We start from the raw sequence: 18,812 nt of genomic DNA on the forward strand, positions 1-18,812 counted from the left end.
ATGCTGAGGTTGATGCGGCCGCTACTGCGCGTGCAAAAACTGGTAAGTTAAGATGAATGCGACTGCCTTCACCCGAACCCCTTTTTAATTATGTCCTTTGCCTTTCAGGTGCAGAGAAGCTGCCGAAGAGAAGGCCGCGGTTAGCTCCGTTGCAATCACGGATGGATCAGGTAAGCGGGCGCGGCTGCGAGCGAGTTGCACTTTTCTAACCTTATGTTTATTCTTTGCAGGTTTTGCCGGTGACTGGATTCCGGGATCTGGTAAGTATTGTTCTGTGTCTTTCTTCATCCACAGGTTGCTGCGCGGAAGCTGAAGATGACTCTGGACCTGGAATGCAGGAGCCGACTTGGTGAGGGTCCTGCTGCTGCTGCAGAATAACGCGAAGCACGTGTTTTCCATCGGGCGTGGTTTAAATAGCAGAGAAGTGCTTCCAGTGTGTGTTCTTCCACCGGTTCCACCCAGGTAAGAAAAGAGTTCCTGAATGGAGGGAATAGTTCCTCCCAGCCCTGATGGCTGGGGACTTCAACCAGACTGGATTGTTCTGGGTAAATATGCAGCATGGTCTGCCTCAGGTAAGTCCACCCAAGCATTATTACACTGTTTATCAATATGAGCCCGGCGCCTATGGCGCCGGGACTGAAACCCTTCATGAGCCTGGCGCCAAAGGCGCCAGGACGCGATCCAAAGGGCCCCTGTAGGGGTCTGCTGGGTCCGGAGTAGTGGAAGACGGGTCTGCTTCCGAGGGAGCTGGGCCAGTCCTGGCCCCTTGGGAGTAGCGCTCATGACAGCACCCCCCCTCAAGGCCCCTCCCAAACTTGTCCTCCCCGGGGGTTTTGGTTTATCGGGAAAGGTTCGGTGAAATTTCTGGACTAGACGAGGAGCATGGACTTGGTCATAGGGTTCCCATGACCTTTCCTGAGGTATGTAGCCTTTCCAGTCGATTAGGTAGAATAGCTTCGATCTGATGATTTTAGAGTCCAAAATGTCTTTTACTTCAAATTCGGGCTCCCCATTCACTTGAATGGGCTATGGAGGATTGGTCAATCTGGTTCCAGGTTGCATGGGTTTCAAAAGAGATACGTGAAATACAGGATGTATTCTCATATGGGTTGGCAATTCTAATTTAACGGCCACTGGATTAATTATGGCCGTAATTGGATATGGTCCCAGGTATTTGGGGTTGAAGGTGCGAGGCCCTTTAAGCGATAAATGTTTGGTGGACAGCCAGACTTGATCCCCAACCTGGTATTGAGGGGCATTGCTTCGGTGTTCATCTGCTCCTTTTTGTACCTCTCTTTAGCTTGTTGTAGATGTGCAGTCACTTCCTTAAAAGCTTGGGTAATAACGGTGTGCAATTGATCCACGGCAGGTGTTCCAAGATCTTGAGGTGGATCAAGGTTGGAGGTTCGAGGATGAATCCCATACAAGATGTAGAAGGGACTCTTCCCGGTACCCGAATGAACTGAATTGTTGTAAGCATATTCAGCTATCCAAAGGATGTCCTTCCAGTTACTCTCTGACTGTTGTAGCATGCATCGTAAATATTGCTCGAGAGTCTGGTTTGTTCTCTCGGTTTGCCCGTCGGTCTGGGGATGATGGCTGGTCGAAAGTCTTACATCGATTTGAGCTAATCGACAACAGCTACGCCAAAAGTGGGAAATAAACTGGCTCCCCCTATCTGAGATTAGTACTGACGGGAAGCCGTGTAGCCGGACGATGTTTTCAAGAAATACTTTGGCTAGGACTGATGCTGAAGGTAAGCCTTTTAGCGGAATGAAGTGGGCCATTTTAGAAAACAGGTCCACAATAACAAGAATGGTGTTGTACCCGCAAAAGGAGGGTAAGTCTGTGATGAAGTCCATGGAAAGGGTATGCCAGGGACACGGTGGGATGTCTAATGGTTGCAGAAGACCAGCCGGCCTCTTCTTCTGACCCTTGTTTTGAGCGCACACACCGCAGGACATCACAAATTCCTTTATGTCTTTTTTCCACGAAGGCCACCAGAAGTGTCTCTTCACCTTTTCTGTGGTTTTGGCAATGCCAGGGTGACCCTCAATTAATGAATCATGATAGCAGGAGATTACCTGTCTTTGTAAATCGGCGTGTGGTAGGAACAATCGTCCTTGGAAATAAGGCAAGTCATTGCTTACGGTGAAATCTTTTCCTTTTTGTAACCAGTTCAGTAAGTCTGGTGAGGTTACAAGTTGTTAAGTTTTTTCTTCAATATCCTCAATGGATTGTGAAGAAATCAGACCCACGATCCTTTGTTCAGGAATTATTGGTACAGGTTCTGGTTTGGCAACGTTATCTCCCATTCCAATTCGGGAAAGAGCATCCGCTTTGCCGTTCTTGTTGCCGGGGCGATAAGTGATCATGAAGTCAAATTCAGCAAAGAATAGAGCCCAGCGAAGCTGTCTGGAGGATTGAGCCTTGGCGGTTTTCAGATACTGCAGATTTCGATGATCGGTGATCACTGTGACGGTGTGTCTGGCCCCAAGGAGATAATGCCGCCATGCCTTAAAGGCTGATTTAATCGCTAGAAGCTCTTTGTCTGTGATGGTGTAGTTGATCTCAGGCGCCAAGAACTTCCGAGACCAGAATGCCACAGGATGCAGTTGGTTAGTCTCTGGATCTCTTTGTGATAGGACTGCTCCCATTGCTAAGCTGGAGGCGTCGGTTTCAACGATGTAAGGGAGGTCCGGGCATGGGTGTTTCAGTATTGGCGCCGAGGTGAATTTAGCCTTTAGCTCTTGGAAGGCTTGTTCTGCTTCTGCGGACCATTCAAAGCATTTATTTTTTCTTAAGAGGGCGGTGATGGGTTGTACCACTCGTGAAAACTCTGGAATAAATCTACGGTAAAAATTGGCAAAGCCTAGCATGCTTTGAACGCCTTTCACGGAAGTAGGAGACGGCCATTTGAGGATAGCGTCTACTTTTCTCGAGTCCATGTGGACTCCTTTGGGTGTCAGAATAAATCCCAAAAATTTGACCTCAGTGACATTAAAAACACATTTTTCGAGCTTGGCAAAAAGTTTATGTTGGCGAAGTTTTTCAAGGACCGCCCTAACATGATTTCGATGGTCAGCTTCTGAAGATGAGTACACAAGAATGTCATCTATGTAGACGACAAACGCAGACATCAATGAGCTCTCTGAGGACATCATTCATAAAATATTGGAAGGCGGCCGGTGCATTGCCTAGTCCAAAGGGCATCACTTGGTATTCAAATAGCCCATACTTAGTGTGAAAGGCCGTCTTCCATTCATCTCCTTCCTTGACTCGTACCAAGTGATAAGCTCCCCGGAGATCAAGCTTAGTATAAATACAGGCGTTTTTTACCTGGTCAAGGAGTTCCGGGATCAGAGGTAAGGGGTACCGGTTTTTTACTGTTATCTGGTTCAGAGCACGATAATCTATACAGGTTCTGAGGTCACCTTCTTTTTTTGGTATGAAGAACAGAGCCGAGGATGCAGGGGACTTCGACGGACGGATAAAGCCATTGGCCAGGTACTGGTCTAAATACTGTCGCAGATGAAGGATCTCAGGCTCGGTAAGGGTGTAAATCCTACTGTAAGGGGGAGTTGCACCGGGTAGCAAATCTATCTGACAATCGTATGATCTGTGGGGTGGCAAGGTGTTAGCCTGTTCCTTTTGAAAAACATCTTGGAACTCTCAATACTCTAGAGGTAATTGTGGACCGTCAGCCGTTACTGACGCTAGTCCAATGTTGGGTCGTGGATAACAAGTTGGTGTGCACTCTGGGAACTTTATCGTCTTTGCTCGCCAATCAATCTGAGGATTGTGTTTCTCCAACCAAGGAATCCCTAGAATTACTTGGAATTGAGGCGCCTTGATCACGTCGAACACAATTACCTCCTGATGCCCGTCTTGGCTTAGTATCGTCACTTCAGTAGTGGTATGGGTCACTGGTCCGGAGGCGATTTCCGTCCCATCCACCGTGGTAATGACGTCTTTAACCACCTTTGGACAAAGAGGTAAGTTCATCCTGGAAGCCAATTCACGGTCCACATAATTTCCAACTGCTCCGCTATCAATGTATGCCTTAATTGCATGCAAACGATCCGGTTGCTCTGGGTTTACGAGGACCATTGGCATTATGAAGTGCGAGGTCAAAGAACTGGTTTTTACGCTCGGCAAGCGGACCTCTACACTTGTCGGGCGAGGTCGTTTCCCGGCTCAGGCTTTTCAGAACTCTTATCAGAAGCTCCCACTGTCTTCTTAGGTGGTTTCACCGGGCAATCTCGAAGAAAATGTCCTGAATTTCCACAATAGAGACATAGTTGCATTTGTCGTCTCATGTCGCGTTCTTTCTGGGTTAGGGGACCCTTTACAACCCCAATTTGCATAGGTTCGACGGCTTCAACTCCTTTGGTGTGACTTTGAGGCTTAGGGAACACTTGTGTTTCAAACCTGGATCGATCCGCCTTTCTGTTTTGTAGTCTGTGATCCAATTGGACCACCAAATCAATGTACTCTGAACAATCCTGAGGAGGATTCACTACCTGGGCAAGGACGTCTTTGAGTTCGCCACGCAAACCCCTGTGAAAAAGCGTGATTCTTTTGTCCTCAGGCCATCTGGTTTCCACGATTAGCTTATTGAATGATGCAATGTAGGCCAAAAGATCTTGATTGCCCCGTCGTAGGGAAAGGAGTTCGTTGTCCAGGGCCTGCCCCTGGGAATGCCTTGCAAAAAGTCTTTCCATATTTGCCTGGAAGGTCGGGAAATCACGAAGGATCGGGTCATCCTGTGTAACCAGAGGGATCGACCAATCAGCGGCACTGCCGCTAAGATACGAAAGCACAAAGGCTACCTTAGTCTGGTCAGTCGGAAAGGCTGCAGGTCTACAAAGAAAGTGCAATCGGCATTGATTTATAAACACCGCAAACCTTTTAGGGTCACCAGAGAAGCGTTCAGGCGGTGCCAATGGCACATTTCCGGGTAGGTTGATTTGAACAGGATTGGCTGAAGCCGCTGGGATATAGCTCCCTCCTGAATTAGGTAGCAGGGTTTGCCCCGCTTGTGTCTGTAATAACTGTCTGGCGACATCATCAGTTCGTTCTTTTGATATTATCAATTCCCTCCTAAGGGCATTCGTTTCCTGGCGGGCAGCATGAACTTCAGCTCTTAATTCTCCTAATAACTGGGCCAGTTGGTCTGTGTCGGAAGTTTCCATAGCGCCTGGGTAGGAGGTTATTGGTGGGCTTCGCGTTCTTCTGTAACGCTCACCTGATTCCCACGGAGGCGCTGATCCCGGCTGGGCTGCTATCGTTTCTTCAATTGAGAAGCGTAGAGCTCGGACGACTCTCAGGACTGGGCTTCCTCTTATCGAATGTCTGACTTGCAGGGTAAGTTTTCTGCAGGTGGAAGAAAAAGGGTTAATCACCATTTGATGGGATTCCTTCTCCCACCAATCGCCAGTTTCTCCCACAGCCTAGCTTTCTACTTGTCTCGGCGAGCTCTCACCTTAGGCGTATAAATGCTGAGCTCTCCATCCTCCGTCTGGTGCAGGGGTGCGTGGATTCCAGTTACGTCACTGGATGAGTTCAGTGTTGAGGCTCAAGTCTTTTGCGGCCTTAGTTGTGGCACTGGTGCTGGGATGCCGAAGAGCAATGCCGCCGTTACTGCACGAGCGGATGCCTGTAAGTATACTGTAGTCTTTAGGCTTTAAAAGATGGGCACCTCAATAATGTCCCTTTTCCTTTGTTTCAGGCCTCGGGATGCTGTGGGCACAGTTTTCCGTTGCCGCTGCACGTGCCGATGCACGTAAGTATAATGTTCGTTGGCCGCTTTTAATGGCACCTCTAATAATGTCCTTTTTCTAGTTTTCAGGTGCCGGGATGCTGCGGGCTTTATATCCGTTGCCACTGCACGTGCCGATGCACGTAAGTATAATGATCGTTGGCCGCTTTTAACGGCACCTCTAATAATGTCCTTTTTCTAGTTTTCAGGTGCCGGGATGCTGAGGTTGATGCGGCCGCTTCTGTGCGTGCAAAAACTGGTAAGTTAAGATGAATGCGACTGCCTTCACCCGAACCCCTTTTTAATTATGTCCTTTGCCTTTCAGGTGCAGAGAAGCTGCCGAAGAGAAGGCCGCTGTTAGCTCCGTTGCAATCACGGATGGATCATGTAAGCGGGCGCGGCTGCGAGCGAGTTACACTTTTCTAACCTTATGTTTATTCTTTGCAGGTTTTGCCGGTGACTGGATTCCGGGATCTGGTAAGTATTGTTCTGTGTCTTTCTTCATCCACAGGTTGCTGCGCGGAAGCTGAAGATGACTCTGGACCTGGAATGCAGGAGCCGACTCGGTGAGCGTCCTGCTGCTGCTGCAGAATAACGCGAAGCACGTGTTTTCCATCGGGCGTGGTTTAAATAGCAGAGAAGTGCTTCCAGTGTGTGTTCTTCCACCGGTTCCACCCAGGTAAGAAAAGAGTTCCTGAATGGAGGGAATAGTTCCTCCCAGCCCTGATGGCTGGGGACTTCAACCAGACTGGATTGTTCTGGGTAAATATGCAGCATGGTCTGCCTCAGGTAAGTCCACCCAAGCATTATTACACTGTTTATCAATATGAGCCCGGCGACTATGGCGCCGGGACTGAAACCCTTCATGAGCCTGGCGCCAAAGGCGCCAGGCCACGGTCCAAAGAGCCCATGTAGGGGTCTGCTGGGTCCAGAGTAGTGGAAGACGGGTCTGCTTCCGAGGGCGCTGGGCCAGTCCTGGCCCCTCGGGAGTAGCGCCCATGACACCAGTTGGTTCCAATTCTACCAGCTCTCATTCAGTGTAATAATATGACAGTGAGGATTCCTGTCAGTGTCCAGAATGAGGTACCTGGGAGAGTCCTGTGGGGAATGATTTACAAACTCTAGGAGTAGTATCCAGTACCCCCAGGCCTTCCAGTGAGAGAAAACAGAACCAAACCAAATTGGCTAGAGAGGCAACTTTAAGAGACCACTCTGAGCCTGTGGCAAACTCTATAGAGACCCCCACTGTAAGCGCTTAAGGTTAATAAGTTGACCTCTTACCAAGGGAAATCTGAGGCTAGAATAGTAGTGAAGTGGGAGCCTCAACCAAGCTCCATCATTACCCATCCAATTGTAAAGTCTTAGACCCCCACCCCTGCTTCTGAGGAAGAGGTGGATAGACAAATTGGACCCCTCTCTAGGCCTGTGAGAACTGGTAATTCTCAAAGCTGATGGAAAACCAGGAAAAATAGGTCTAAGACTAAATCCCTTAAGACTGCTGGATCTTCTGCTGAAGACTCCAGTATAAATCCTAGTGTTAGGAGGGAAAATTCTAAGCCAGGTAAAATGAGATCTGAAAGGAAGTGGAAGCATGTACCTTTCTTGACCACAGCCCCTCCAACCAAGATGCCTGAGACCCAACCTGCTCCTGAGAGAGAGGTGGTGAGGAACCATGGAGGCCACTCTAGATCTAAGGGATTCCTTTCTAAGGACCCCTTGAAAAAGCCTATTGTAGGTTCAGAGGTTGTTACAACTTCTGAGGGACTGTTCGATCAGATCCCCTATATATTAAACAAGAAAGATGTACCACATAAGGTTTATTGGTCATATAGCTTGCAAATGAAAACACCTGATAAAAGTGTCATAGCAAGGGTTACAAATGTTTGCTGGTGTACTCAGCAGGCCATTTAACTGACTTGCAACAGGAGATCCATCCTGGTGGGGATTAGATGTTCCTGTCCCTTAGTCTGGGGGTGACGAGTGTTAGGGAGAATTCTCACCCAAGTGCTAAATTCCCTCCACCTAAGAGCCCTCCAGCTCTTTTGCTATATTTTGGGACTTTGAACTTTTCATTTTCAATGTGTTTCAATTTTGTGTTCTTTGGATATGGAGTTTTAAAACAACTCCCTAGGCATCATCTTTTTTCTTGTGTGTCACACAACACTTCAGTGCAGAGGCACAGGGATGTCTTTCAGACTCCCCAAGGTTTAAATACCTTCTCTGGGACTGACTACTGTCTCCCAGAGCATGTAAAGTAAAATTTACTTTACTAGTCTTTTTAAATTTACAGACCTAACACCCACTATCTTCCTAAAGAGTGCTTGAGGGGTTGCCTAGCATCCCCTGAGTCTAAACACTCATGTAACAGTCAAATGTTACCCTTTCCATCTTGAAATGGCTGGTGGTTTTAGAACAAACTACCATGATTTTCCTTACCGCGAACACCGGTAGCTAAAAAGCGAGGCAGCCATGTTTTTCAATATGGCACCCAAGACCTATCTGTAAAAACAGACTCCGGTCAACTTTTCTCACTGTTTCTTTTTGGAAAGGTCCTTCAAGTGTCTGTCTCTGCGTGCCAAACAAGGTTTGGTCCCTTTGTTCATTGGCCTTTGACGAGCTTCAGTGCTGAAGCCCTCCTCTGGCGCCTGAGTGTCTGGGGTTGATAGCATGTGAGGGAGGTGCCCCAAACTCCCTGTGCTTAGTCTCCTAGGAGACCTGAATGCACTCTGGCGTGATTGGCCGGCTGGCTGTCCGGCAAGGACAGCCACCCTGCTGGGTGAGTGACAGCTATGCTGGAATTAATGGGGGACAAATGTTTGAAACTCGAGTCTCCAGGACTGGAAAGCAGAGTCGACCACTGGAACGAAAGAACCGAAGAAGAGCTGAAGGAAGATGACTGCTGTAACTCCTGGTCCACCAGTGAAGCCCTGCTGCAAGTCTGAATTGCCTGAAACTCCATCGACAGAGAAGACCTTCAAGGTTAACGTCTTTCCTTGAGTTTGGTGGGAACAACCAACTTGCAAGTCACCTGGACACCGTCTCTATACTGGTTGAATTTTCTTCAGAGTGCTGTTGAAAACCGGATCGCCAGTGAGAAGGATACCAGTTTGTGGTCTTTAAGGCACTCACACCTTAAACCAACGTTTTGCCAAGCTTGTGGCCTCTTCCCTGGGCAATGCAGGAACCTCCCAATGTCCTCCTTCTTGTCCCCACGACTGAAGCTCAGGAGCAGCGAGTTCTTCAGGAACTGCCAGGAACAACTGCCTCAGCTACAGCTCTTCTTCATTTAAAAGGTACTGTGCAAGTGCGGTGAAGAAATCCTTCTGCCGCAATGAAAGTTAGTGAAACTTTCCCAACTTTGAAGGCTTGTCCTTCCCTAAACCGACATATAACTTTCTGTCTGACCAACTACTTCTAAAAACCGTGGCAAAGACTTAATCCTATCCAAGACTCTGAACCATTGACTTTGGCCCAGGCCTATTGAATTGAATTGCTGGCTGTAGTGAACTGAAACTATTTGCCCTAAGTTTTTGTGCTTTGAGTCTTTTAACTTTGTCATTTTACCGCTTTTTAAAGTAACTGAAGTGCCATTTTGCTCCCACTTCAGGGGAGCTGAACTTGTTCAGAAAACGGACTGGTTGTGTATTGTAGTATATTAAATTGTGATATTGAGCTGCTCTTACTAGTGGAATGTTTTCCAACTGACACTGTAAATAAATGTATATTATTTTACCAAGAAACCTTGAGTCGTGTTTGTTTGAACCACTGCGATTGCTACCCCTTTGTGTAACCTCTTTTACTGCTCACTTTACTCTTGAGATAAGTCTGGCTGCTCAGCCACTGCTACCACATTACTATGTAGTACAGGCGTGTACCAAAGGTGAAATTGTACTTAAACTTGTAGTCTTAATTGTGTGTAGTGTTCCCAAAGGGTACTGCATGTGATTCTGCCTAGCAGTGAGACACAATAGGAAAGGGGTGGGGATGTAGAGAGGAGAATTAGAACAGGAGGAAGTCTGCAGGATTGTATACACTGTAGGGGTGGGGATGTAGAGAGGGGAATTAGAACAGGAGGAAGTCTGCAGGATTGTATACACTGTAGGGGTGGGGATGTAGAGAGGGGAATTAGAACAGGAGGAAGTCTGTAGGATTGTATACACTGTAGGGGTGGGGATGTAGAGAGGGGAATTAGAACAGGAGGAAGTCTGCAGGATTGTATACACTGTAGGGGTGGGGATGTGGGGAATTAGAACAGGAGGAAGTCTGCAGGATTGTATACACTGTAGGGATGGGGATGTAGAGAGGGGAATTAGAACAGGAGGAAGTCTGCAGGATTGTATACACTGTAGGGATGGGGATGTAGAGAGGGGAATTAGAACAGGAGGAAGTCTGCAGGATTGTATACAATGTAGGGGTGGGGATGTAGAAGAGGGGAATTAGAACAGGGGGAAGTCTGCAGGATTGTATACACTGTAGGGGTGGGGATGTAGAGAGGGGAATTAGAACAGGAGGTCTGCAAGATTGTGTGCACTGTAGGGGTAGGGATGTAGAGAGGGGAATTAGAACAGAAGGAAGTCTGCAGGCTTGTATACACTGTAGGGGTGGGGATGTAGAGAGGGGAATTAGAACAGGAAGAAGTCTGCAGGACTGTATAGACTGTAGGGGTGAGGATATAGAGAGGTGAATTAGAACAGGAGGAAGTCTGCAGGATTCTATACACTGTAGGGGTGGGGATGTAGAGGGGGGAATTAGACCAGGAGGACGTCTGTAGGATTGTATATACTGTAGGGGTGGGGATGTAGAGAGGAGAATTAGAACAGGAGGAAGTCTGCAGGATTGTATACACTGTAGGGGTGGGTATGTAGAGAGGGGAATTAGAACAGGAGAAAGTCTGCAGGATTGATACACTGTAAGGGTGGGAATGTAGATAGGGGAAGTAAAACAGGAGTACGTCTGCAGAATTGTATACACTGTAGGGGTGGGGATTTAGAGAGGGGAATTAGAACCGGAGGAAGTCTGCAGGATTGTATACACTACAGGGGTGGGGATGTGGAGAGGGGCATTAAAACAGGAGGAAGTCTACAGGATTGTAGACACTGTAGGGGTGGGGATGTAGAGAGGGGAATTAGAACAGGAGGTCTGCAGGATTGTGTACACTGTAGGGGTAGGGATGTAGAGAGGGGAATTAGAACAGAAGGAAGTCTGCAGGATTGTATACACTGTAAAATGTACACATGACCCCATGAGTGATGAGCATAATTTGCTGTAACAATGTATCCCTCCATGTTCATGCTTTTTGAAGTCATTGTGACTTTCCTTAAAGTCATCTATTCATTTTAAAGGGCACAGAGGAGAACAGACATACTCAGTATCGCCAAGTGTGGTAGTAGGGGGTTGGGGGTAACTCCCTGAGTCATATGTTACTACTGGCTGTACAATGACATGACAACAATCTGACGTCTTTGCTTCTTTCAACAGAGAGCAGCACCATTACCATAAGCAACAATTGAGATGAACATGAGAAGAAGGGATATACAGAGAAATAAGTGAAGTCACAGAAGAGGAGCAGCGTCAATGCACTGAAATTGTCAATCCCTCGGATGAGCCAAGTGTCCTGCACATCGGTGAATAACCATCCAATGGAGAAAGCATCTGCTTCACTCCCAGGTGCATCACTCCCAGATCCAGTCTAATCACGCACATGAGAAATCACAAGAGACCCTATAAGTAAATAGAGTGTAGGAAGAGCTTCAGTCACTTCTCAATTCTGATTACCCATGAAAGGGTCCATACTTGGGTGAAGCCCTATGAGTGCACAGACTACAAGAAAAGCTTTAGTGAGTCCTCAGCTCTGATAAACCGTCAGAGAGTCCATACTGGGATGAAGCCATATAAGTGCACAGAGTGTAAGAAGAGCTTCAATTTCTCCTCAAATTTGACAAACCATCAGAGAGTACATACTGGGGAGAAACCGTACCAGTGCACAGAGTGCAAGAAGAGCTTCACTCAGATCTCAAGTCTGATAAACCATCAGAGAGTCCATAGTGGGGAAAAGCCCTTCAAGTGCACTGAGTGTACGAAGAGCTTCACTCAGATCTCAAATCTGATATACCATCAGAGCGTTCATACTGGAGAAAAGCCCTACAAGTGCACAGAGTGTAAGAAGAGCTTCAGTAACTCCTCAATCCTGATATACCATCAGAGAATCCATACTGGAGAGAAGCCCTACAAGTGCACAAAGTGTAAGAAGAGCTTCCGTTTCTCCTCAAATCTGACAAACCATCAGCGAGTCCATACCGGTGTAAAACCCTTCAGATGCACAGAGTGCAAGAAAAGCTTCAGTCAGTCCTCAACTCTAAGAAGCCACCTGAGGACCCATACTGGGGAGAAGCCCTACAAGTGCACAGAGTGCCTGAAGAACTTCGCTAAGATCTCAAATCTGTTAAGCCATCAGAGAGTCCATACTGGGGAGAAGCCATACAAGTGCACAGAGTGCAAGAAAAGCTTTAGTGAGTCTTCAGCTCTGAGGAGACATCTGAGGACCCATACTGGGGAGAAGCCCTACAATTGCACAGAGTGTGAGAAAAGCTTCAGTAACTCCTCAGCTCTGATTACCCATGAGAGGGTCCATACTGGAGAGAAGCCATACAACTGCACAGAGTGCAAGAAAACCTTCAGTAACTCATCAGCTCTGATATGCCATCTGAGGCTCCATACTGGTGTGAAGCCCTACGAGTGCACAGAGTGCAAGAAAAGCTTCAGTAACTCATCAGCTCTGATAAGCCACCTGAGGACCCATACTGGTGTGAAGCCCTACAGCTGCACAGAGTGCAAGAAAAGCTTCAGTAACTCATCAGCTCTGATAAGCCACTTGAGGACCCATACTGGGGAGAAACCCTACAAGTGCACAGAGTGCAAGAAAAGCTTCAGTAACTCATCAGCTCTGAGCAGGCATCAAATGATCCATTCTTTTAAAAGGACTGGAGGATCACTAAGTATTTAGGAAATTACACTCTTACAGTAGTTGTCAAATGGAGAGTTGGGATGGATGAATTCCTGTAAGTTATTAGCTCCAAGAATCCCTTAGGTGGTCACACAGGATCTATAAGTAACTAATAGCATAACAATATGGAGAGAGTGTACAAGACCTGCACGCTGAGATCCACAAAAAACTGGACATGCCATCAACGCAACAATCAGGACTCAGCAGCACAAGATCAATCAGTCAAATAAACGGATTAATAGGAATTCAGTCGAGAGAACTCAACATATGTCAACAATGCAGAGCAACATACTACCTTAATGGAGACATGACACCAAGGCTGGAAGCCTAAACCAGCCCCATAACCACCCACCTGGCAACACAGAATATAAGTAAAGAAATATCATGTCATGTGCAGATGACGGACCACTTCAAACATCTCTGAAACAAATCATAAAAAAATAAAAGAATATAAAATACAACCAACTATTATAACTACTGGGAAATAAAATAAGCAAACTGCAGTATAACCAAATAAAGATTTTACAAGGAACAAAATGATAGATGGTTTAAAAGAACAAAACAGGTAAAAAACAAAGTTACACTTAAACACCACCAGATAGAACTAAAACTATGTGGCTGGATTTATTTAAAGGGAATATATAACAAACAGATCAAATAGAAAATGAAACACCAACCACTAACAAAAGAAAACAGGGAAGATGGTTGGGATGGAAATGAGTCTATCCCACCCCCACATGCGCTTTTAGAGTGAGTCAAATCCCGTAAATAGCTGTGCTGGGTACTAGGGGGGAAAAGACCATGCTAAAGAGCCCCGGCACAAATAAAATCTTATGGGCATTGTAGATGCATAGACTTAGTGCACGCACATAAAGAGACGCCATTTTATAGTTATAGTTATGGAAAACACATGCAGCCCTACATGGCTAAGCAGTAAAAATTAGGCCCGACTTATTATCATGAGCAGGCCCAAACGCTGAGGATAGATGAGCCCACGCTGTTAATTCTCACAAAAACTTCCCTTTGTCCCCTGACTTTTGCAATTATTTAGTATGTCATAGAGGAATGTGCCAGGCCAGGCCATGAGACAGCACCAGGCTTCTTGCCATGCCCATTCATCACAACCAGGCCAACAGCATACCTCTAACCCCCACCAAGCCCACCAGGAGTAAAGGCACCCAACACTGACCCAATCCAAGAATCCCTGCATTCCACGATAGTGAGTGACCCCTGCCCGCCAGCGATAAAACCATTGGTCATAAAAGATCTGTATTTGCATGACCATGTCACCTGTTCCCATAAAAAAACCTTTGAAGTACAAGGTACAGGGAGGGATACATTATAGATCAAAATGAGGCTGGAAACCCTAGTTGCGAAGAGTGCAATAGAGATGGAACGCAGAATGTGTGGGTCAGCATGATTGTATTCCTTCCCTCCCCCCTGGTGCCAGTCCATGACCCTCCCAGGTGCATGCCATAATGATGTAGTGGTAACATTAGCTCACAATTGCAGCCTTGGAACAGCAACATGTGACTCTCCAGAACCTCAGTCCCGGGAGAGATGAGCCCAGCTGACCCACGTGTAGACAGATGGCGGAGACCAGAATCAATCATAGCCTGGCATCCCCTATGGAGCAGGGCCTTCTATGTAGTATTACCAGTCGGCTGTGCGGGTTTAGACCCTATGGATGATGTCCTTAGTGATGCTGTGGCTGTTTATAATGTACTAATGATCATTTTGGGGGCAGAACGTTCTCGAGCAGCAGAGTCCTCTGCTGACACCTTTGCCTTTTGTACAATTAAAACTTGTTATCATTGCAAGCAATCTCTTGGCCTTTTTCCCTAGAGGGTTGTATTATTTCTGGCGTGAGCGTAACAAGGACTTGCCTTCAACAGCTTAAAATGGTCATAGACAAGAAAGTCTGACACCCTGGATCTCTGGCAATGTTCTGTCTGTAGAAATTGATGCATGATGGCCTATTAATATCAATGCTGGAAATGAATAACAACTTGCCCAACCACAAGAAGACCTTTTCCTCTACTGAAGAACCTGCTGCTTCTTCAACAAACTCCCACCTAATGGCTCATCTGCCTGCACCCTGTGGTCTTAACCCTGGCATATACATGGACAGGGCACGTTTTGATATAAAATCCCAAAACATCATTACACTAGAAGAAAGTAGCTACAAAGGAAGATTTCTAGGAGTCAAGGAAGTAAGCCATTATGGACAGCTGGGGTGTAATGCACAGGAACAAGACATGTTTGCAGTTCAATCCATGCAGACTGTTTTTTGTCAGAGATTGTTGGAGGCGGCCGCAGAGTAGAACCAATTGATGCAGCTTGAAAATAATACACGTTCTGAGATCCTTTTCTCTAGCCTTGTCTTGCAGTGCTTCCAGTACTTCCGGTGGACTCCTTTGGTTGAGGAGTGTTGCGAAGCCTCTGTGTCGTTGCTGGATCTCAGTCGGTTTCAGCCAGCATTCTGTTCCTATGACACCGTGTTGTTCCACTCTGATGTCGTAGCGATCACATAGCTTATGGGGTTCCCTCCCACGGGGGAGGGAAGGGGTCCTACGAGCAGGCTGCCCCATGCGGGTCTGAGAGTCTTCAGCAAAGCACTGAACGCTGGTAAGGTGGAGGTGGGGTGTTTGCTGAACAGGGGGTGTGATACATGTCACACATGTTGTAAAGCTTACAGGCTGATCACACTGGGGTAGATCACTTTGCCTGCTCTGCCTTATTTAAAACTTATGGTGACAGTGTATAGTGACTCTAGGGTCTCCCTCAAAGGGGCCCTTTGAGCTGTACCTGTCACCTGGGAAAGTGTGTACTTAAGATGCTTACATCTTCTGTTGTGCATGAATCCTGTGTACGGTGACTGTGGGGTCCCCTCTGAGCTGTACTGGTTACCTGGGAAAGTGTGTACTTAGATGTTCACGTTTTCTGTTGTGCTTGAATCCTGTGTACGGTGACTGAGGGGTCCCCTCTGAGCTGTACCGGTCTCCTGGGAAAGTGTGTAATTAGATGCTCACGTCTTCTGTTGTGTATGAATCCTGTGTACAGTGACTGTGGGGTCCCCTCCTGAGCTGTACCGGTCTCCTGGGAAAGTGTGTTCTTAGATGCTCACGTCTTCTGTTGTGCATGAATCCTGTGTACAGTGACTGTGGGGTCCCCTCCTGAGCTGTACCGGTCACCTGGGAAAGTGTGTACTTAGATGCTCACGTCTTAGATTGTCTTTTTCTTTTATATTTTATATTTTATTATATTGGACGAAACTTGGAGTTCTTGGATGGGGTCAATGTTTTTCCAAAGTCTTCTAATCAACAGACCGATGGCTTTTCAAATACAGTACTTTCTTCTAGTCAAGGTGTCATTTTGGACGATCAGATGGAGTACACTGATGCTACATTGAACTTTTTCACCCTGAAAAATATCGATTTGAGATCTGAGATCTTGCCAAAAGTCGACTCTCTGGGCCCTGCCTCCATTTCTGCATTACACTTGGGGCCTCATCACGAGTTGGGCTCTAACCCTGGCGGTATTATCGCCAGGGCTATTAGCCCTACCGCCAAACCCCTTGGAGTTATTAGCGCTGCATCACGGGTTTAGCGGAACAGTAAGTCCCCATTCCCCATTGGGCCCATTCGGGAATTTCCCATTCCCCATTAGGCCCAATGGGGAATGTTCGGTGTTATTACCACCGGTCGTAATAGCCCCAAAAATTGGCAAATCCATCAAGCTTGTGATCTGGCGGGCCCTTAAATGCAGCGGTAATAGTGTTACCACCACATTTAAGGGTTACCGCCAAACTTGTGATGAGGCCATTAGACTTAGAGTCCCTGTTCAGACTCTATGGGACTCATTACGAGCATGGCGATAGCCTTGCCTGTATGGCAGGTACGGCTACCGCCATGGTCACTACCAGCACCACCACCCGCGATTGGGCAATAACCGGCCCATTACGAGTTGAATGGGCCGGTAATTGCCCATTCGTGGGTGGCGGTATGGCCGGCCTCTCGATCCCCATTCTGCCCCATAGGGCATAATGGGGATGGGGAGCATGGATGCACCGGCACCATTGATAACGGTGCTGGCGCAATTACGTGTTAAGCTCGTGGGGGCCGCACAGCCTGCCAGGTAAGACCTGGCGGAATGTCAGGCACCCATGCACATATCTCGTAATTCAGCGGGACGGTATGAACGGTGCTGGTGCCTCACCGGCACCGTTCATACCGTCACCGCCAACATCATAATGAGGCCCACTGGCTCTTTTGGGGAAGGTGTAACTACTACACAAGTTTTTATAGTAACTAGTCAAACTCCCAACAACCCCACCGCGCTCATAGAGTGTGTTTCGAGATTAAGCGCCTCACCAGAGATCTTTCTTTCGCCTGTATCACCAACCCCTATATTGGTAGGTCATGTTCAGGCCCTTGCTTCTGTGGTTTATAGTTCTCGTTGACTTCACCATAAAGAGAAGAACGTCCGTAGGAAAAAGAAATCTAAAAGCATGCCGGCAGCTAAACTTAATGGGCGCAGTTCTTCACTCAAACCTTTGCGCCAGTTACCCACAGTAGATGGCATAACAGATCTTAGTTCTCGACTTCTGTTAGATGGGGGTCTAATTTAGATAAGGCCCCTTCAAGGTGTATGCCTGAGTCTGACATTATAGAGGGGGCAACTGAGGGTGAACAAATTGTGTTGCACTAAATAAAGAAGCGTAAAGAAAGCACTATTCCAATCTTCCCTACCTCTGGGGAGATGAGCACAAACCCATGCTTTGCCCCGGCTTTGAACAAAGAGATGGCCAAGACATCAGTGACGATTTCCGCTTTGCCGCAGTCTCAGTGCTTCTCTTCGGTACCCAACGTCAAGCCTATGGGGACTCAGCAATCCAAAATTACTTCCTATTTGCAATCCACAACAAAAAAAATAATGTTGCTACTGGCGTGTCAAAACAATTCACTAATAATGTGGATGTTCGTTGTCCCTGTCCTGACAGTGCAACCACTTCTCCATCTTCTGCGGTTGCCCGGGTGGATACAGTTTCCCATCAAGTTTCCATTGCTGAAGCGACCCGTACAGCCTCGGTCGAATCTCAATCCAGTGATTCGACCCACGTCCTTCTGAACGTTACACTTCAAAGATTATGGGGTGGGAAAGTAACCTACAAATTAATGGACTGACACGGGTGAATAGGACAAAACTGCTGGATATTTTCACACAGATTCCTCTATTGAGTTCTTTGCACTCTGATGACATTATGACCCTGGCAGTAGCCGTGCCTGTATCATTTTCTTTCCGCCACCCACTAATGGTAAATTACCGGGTCATTATGGCCCACCGGACCCGGTAATTGCCCTTTCGCGGGCAGCAGAAAAAATTCTTCCCCATTCCCATTCGGCACCATAGGGTTCAATGGGAATGGGGACGTCGGAAGCACCGGCACCATTTATAACGGTGCCGGTGCATCTGACATGGTCTGGCAGCGGGTGCCATTCCACCCTCCAGGTAATGACTTGCCGGGCGGGAGGGCGCCCGCCCACAGAACTCATAGCTTACTGGTACCGTTGTTCCCGGACCGGCAAACTTGTAATGAGGCCCATAGACTTGATCACACTGCCATTAACAAATAACAATCGTATGGCTTGTTACTTCCATTCCGCCATTCCGTTATAGTTTCCAATCTGGTATGGGAGAAGCATCACATCTACATACATTAGGTTATGGCTTATATGCTATCATCTACTTACCTGATGAGGCTAAGTCATGTATATCCATACACATGCAAGGCATGAAGACAAAGCAAGATTACCCACAGTTTAATAATGCAGTAACTTCTTCTGCTCTTACTGCGGTAGCGCAGACATCAAATACACTTCAAGAGGGCCAGGACTGGTCATGGGTTGATTCGACCCCTAAAACCTTTGCAGCCATTAGACAGGGTCTGACTCAACCCTAACCTTCAAAGTGAATAATGTGTTCTCATGGAATGTTTGTGGCTTTGCTAATCTTATTAGATGGTTCCATAATTCAGACTTTGGAGTA

At 47.1% G+C, this 18,812-nt stretch overlaps 1 protein-coding gene across 1 annotated transcript in view; it reads left to right on the forward strand.

Moving 5' to 3' along the window:
• LOC138568906 (uncharacterized) overlaps window positions 1-18,812 on the forward strand; it is a 513,515-nt gene that overhangs the window by 91,921 nt on the left and 402,782 nt on the right. Inside the window, exon 3 of the mRNA XM_069646685.1 lies at window positions 11,240-12,762. Coding sequence (XP_069502786.1) covers window positions 11,643-12,762 — 1,120 coding nt within the window. The 5' untranslated portion in view covers window positions 11,240-11,642. The remainder of the gene's footprint in view (window positions 1-11,239; window positions 12,763-18,812) is intronic.

Source organism: Ambystoma mexicanum, chromosome 2q, assembly GCF_040938575.1.
Source record: "Ambystoma mexicanum isolate Mex_15411 chromosome 2q, UKY_AmexF1_1, whole genome shotgun sequence".
Lineage (NCBI taxonomy): Eukaryota > Metazoa > Chordata > Amphibia > Caudata > Ambystomatidae > Ambystoma > Ambystoma mexicanum.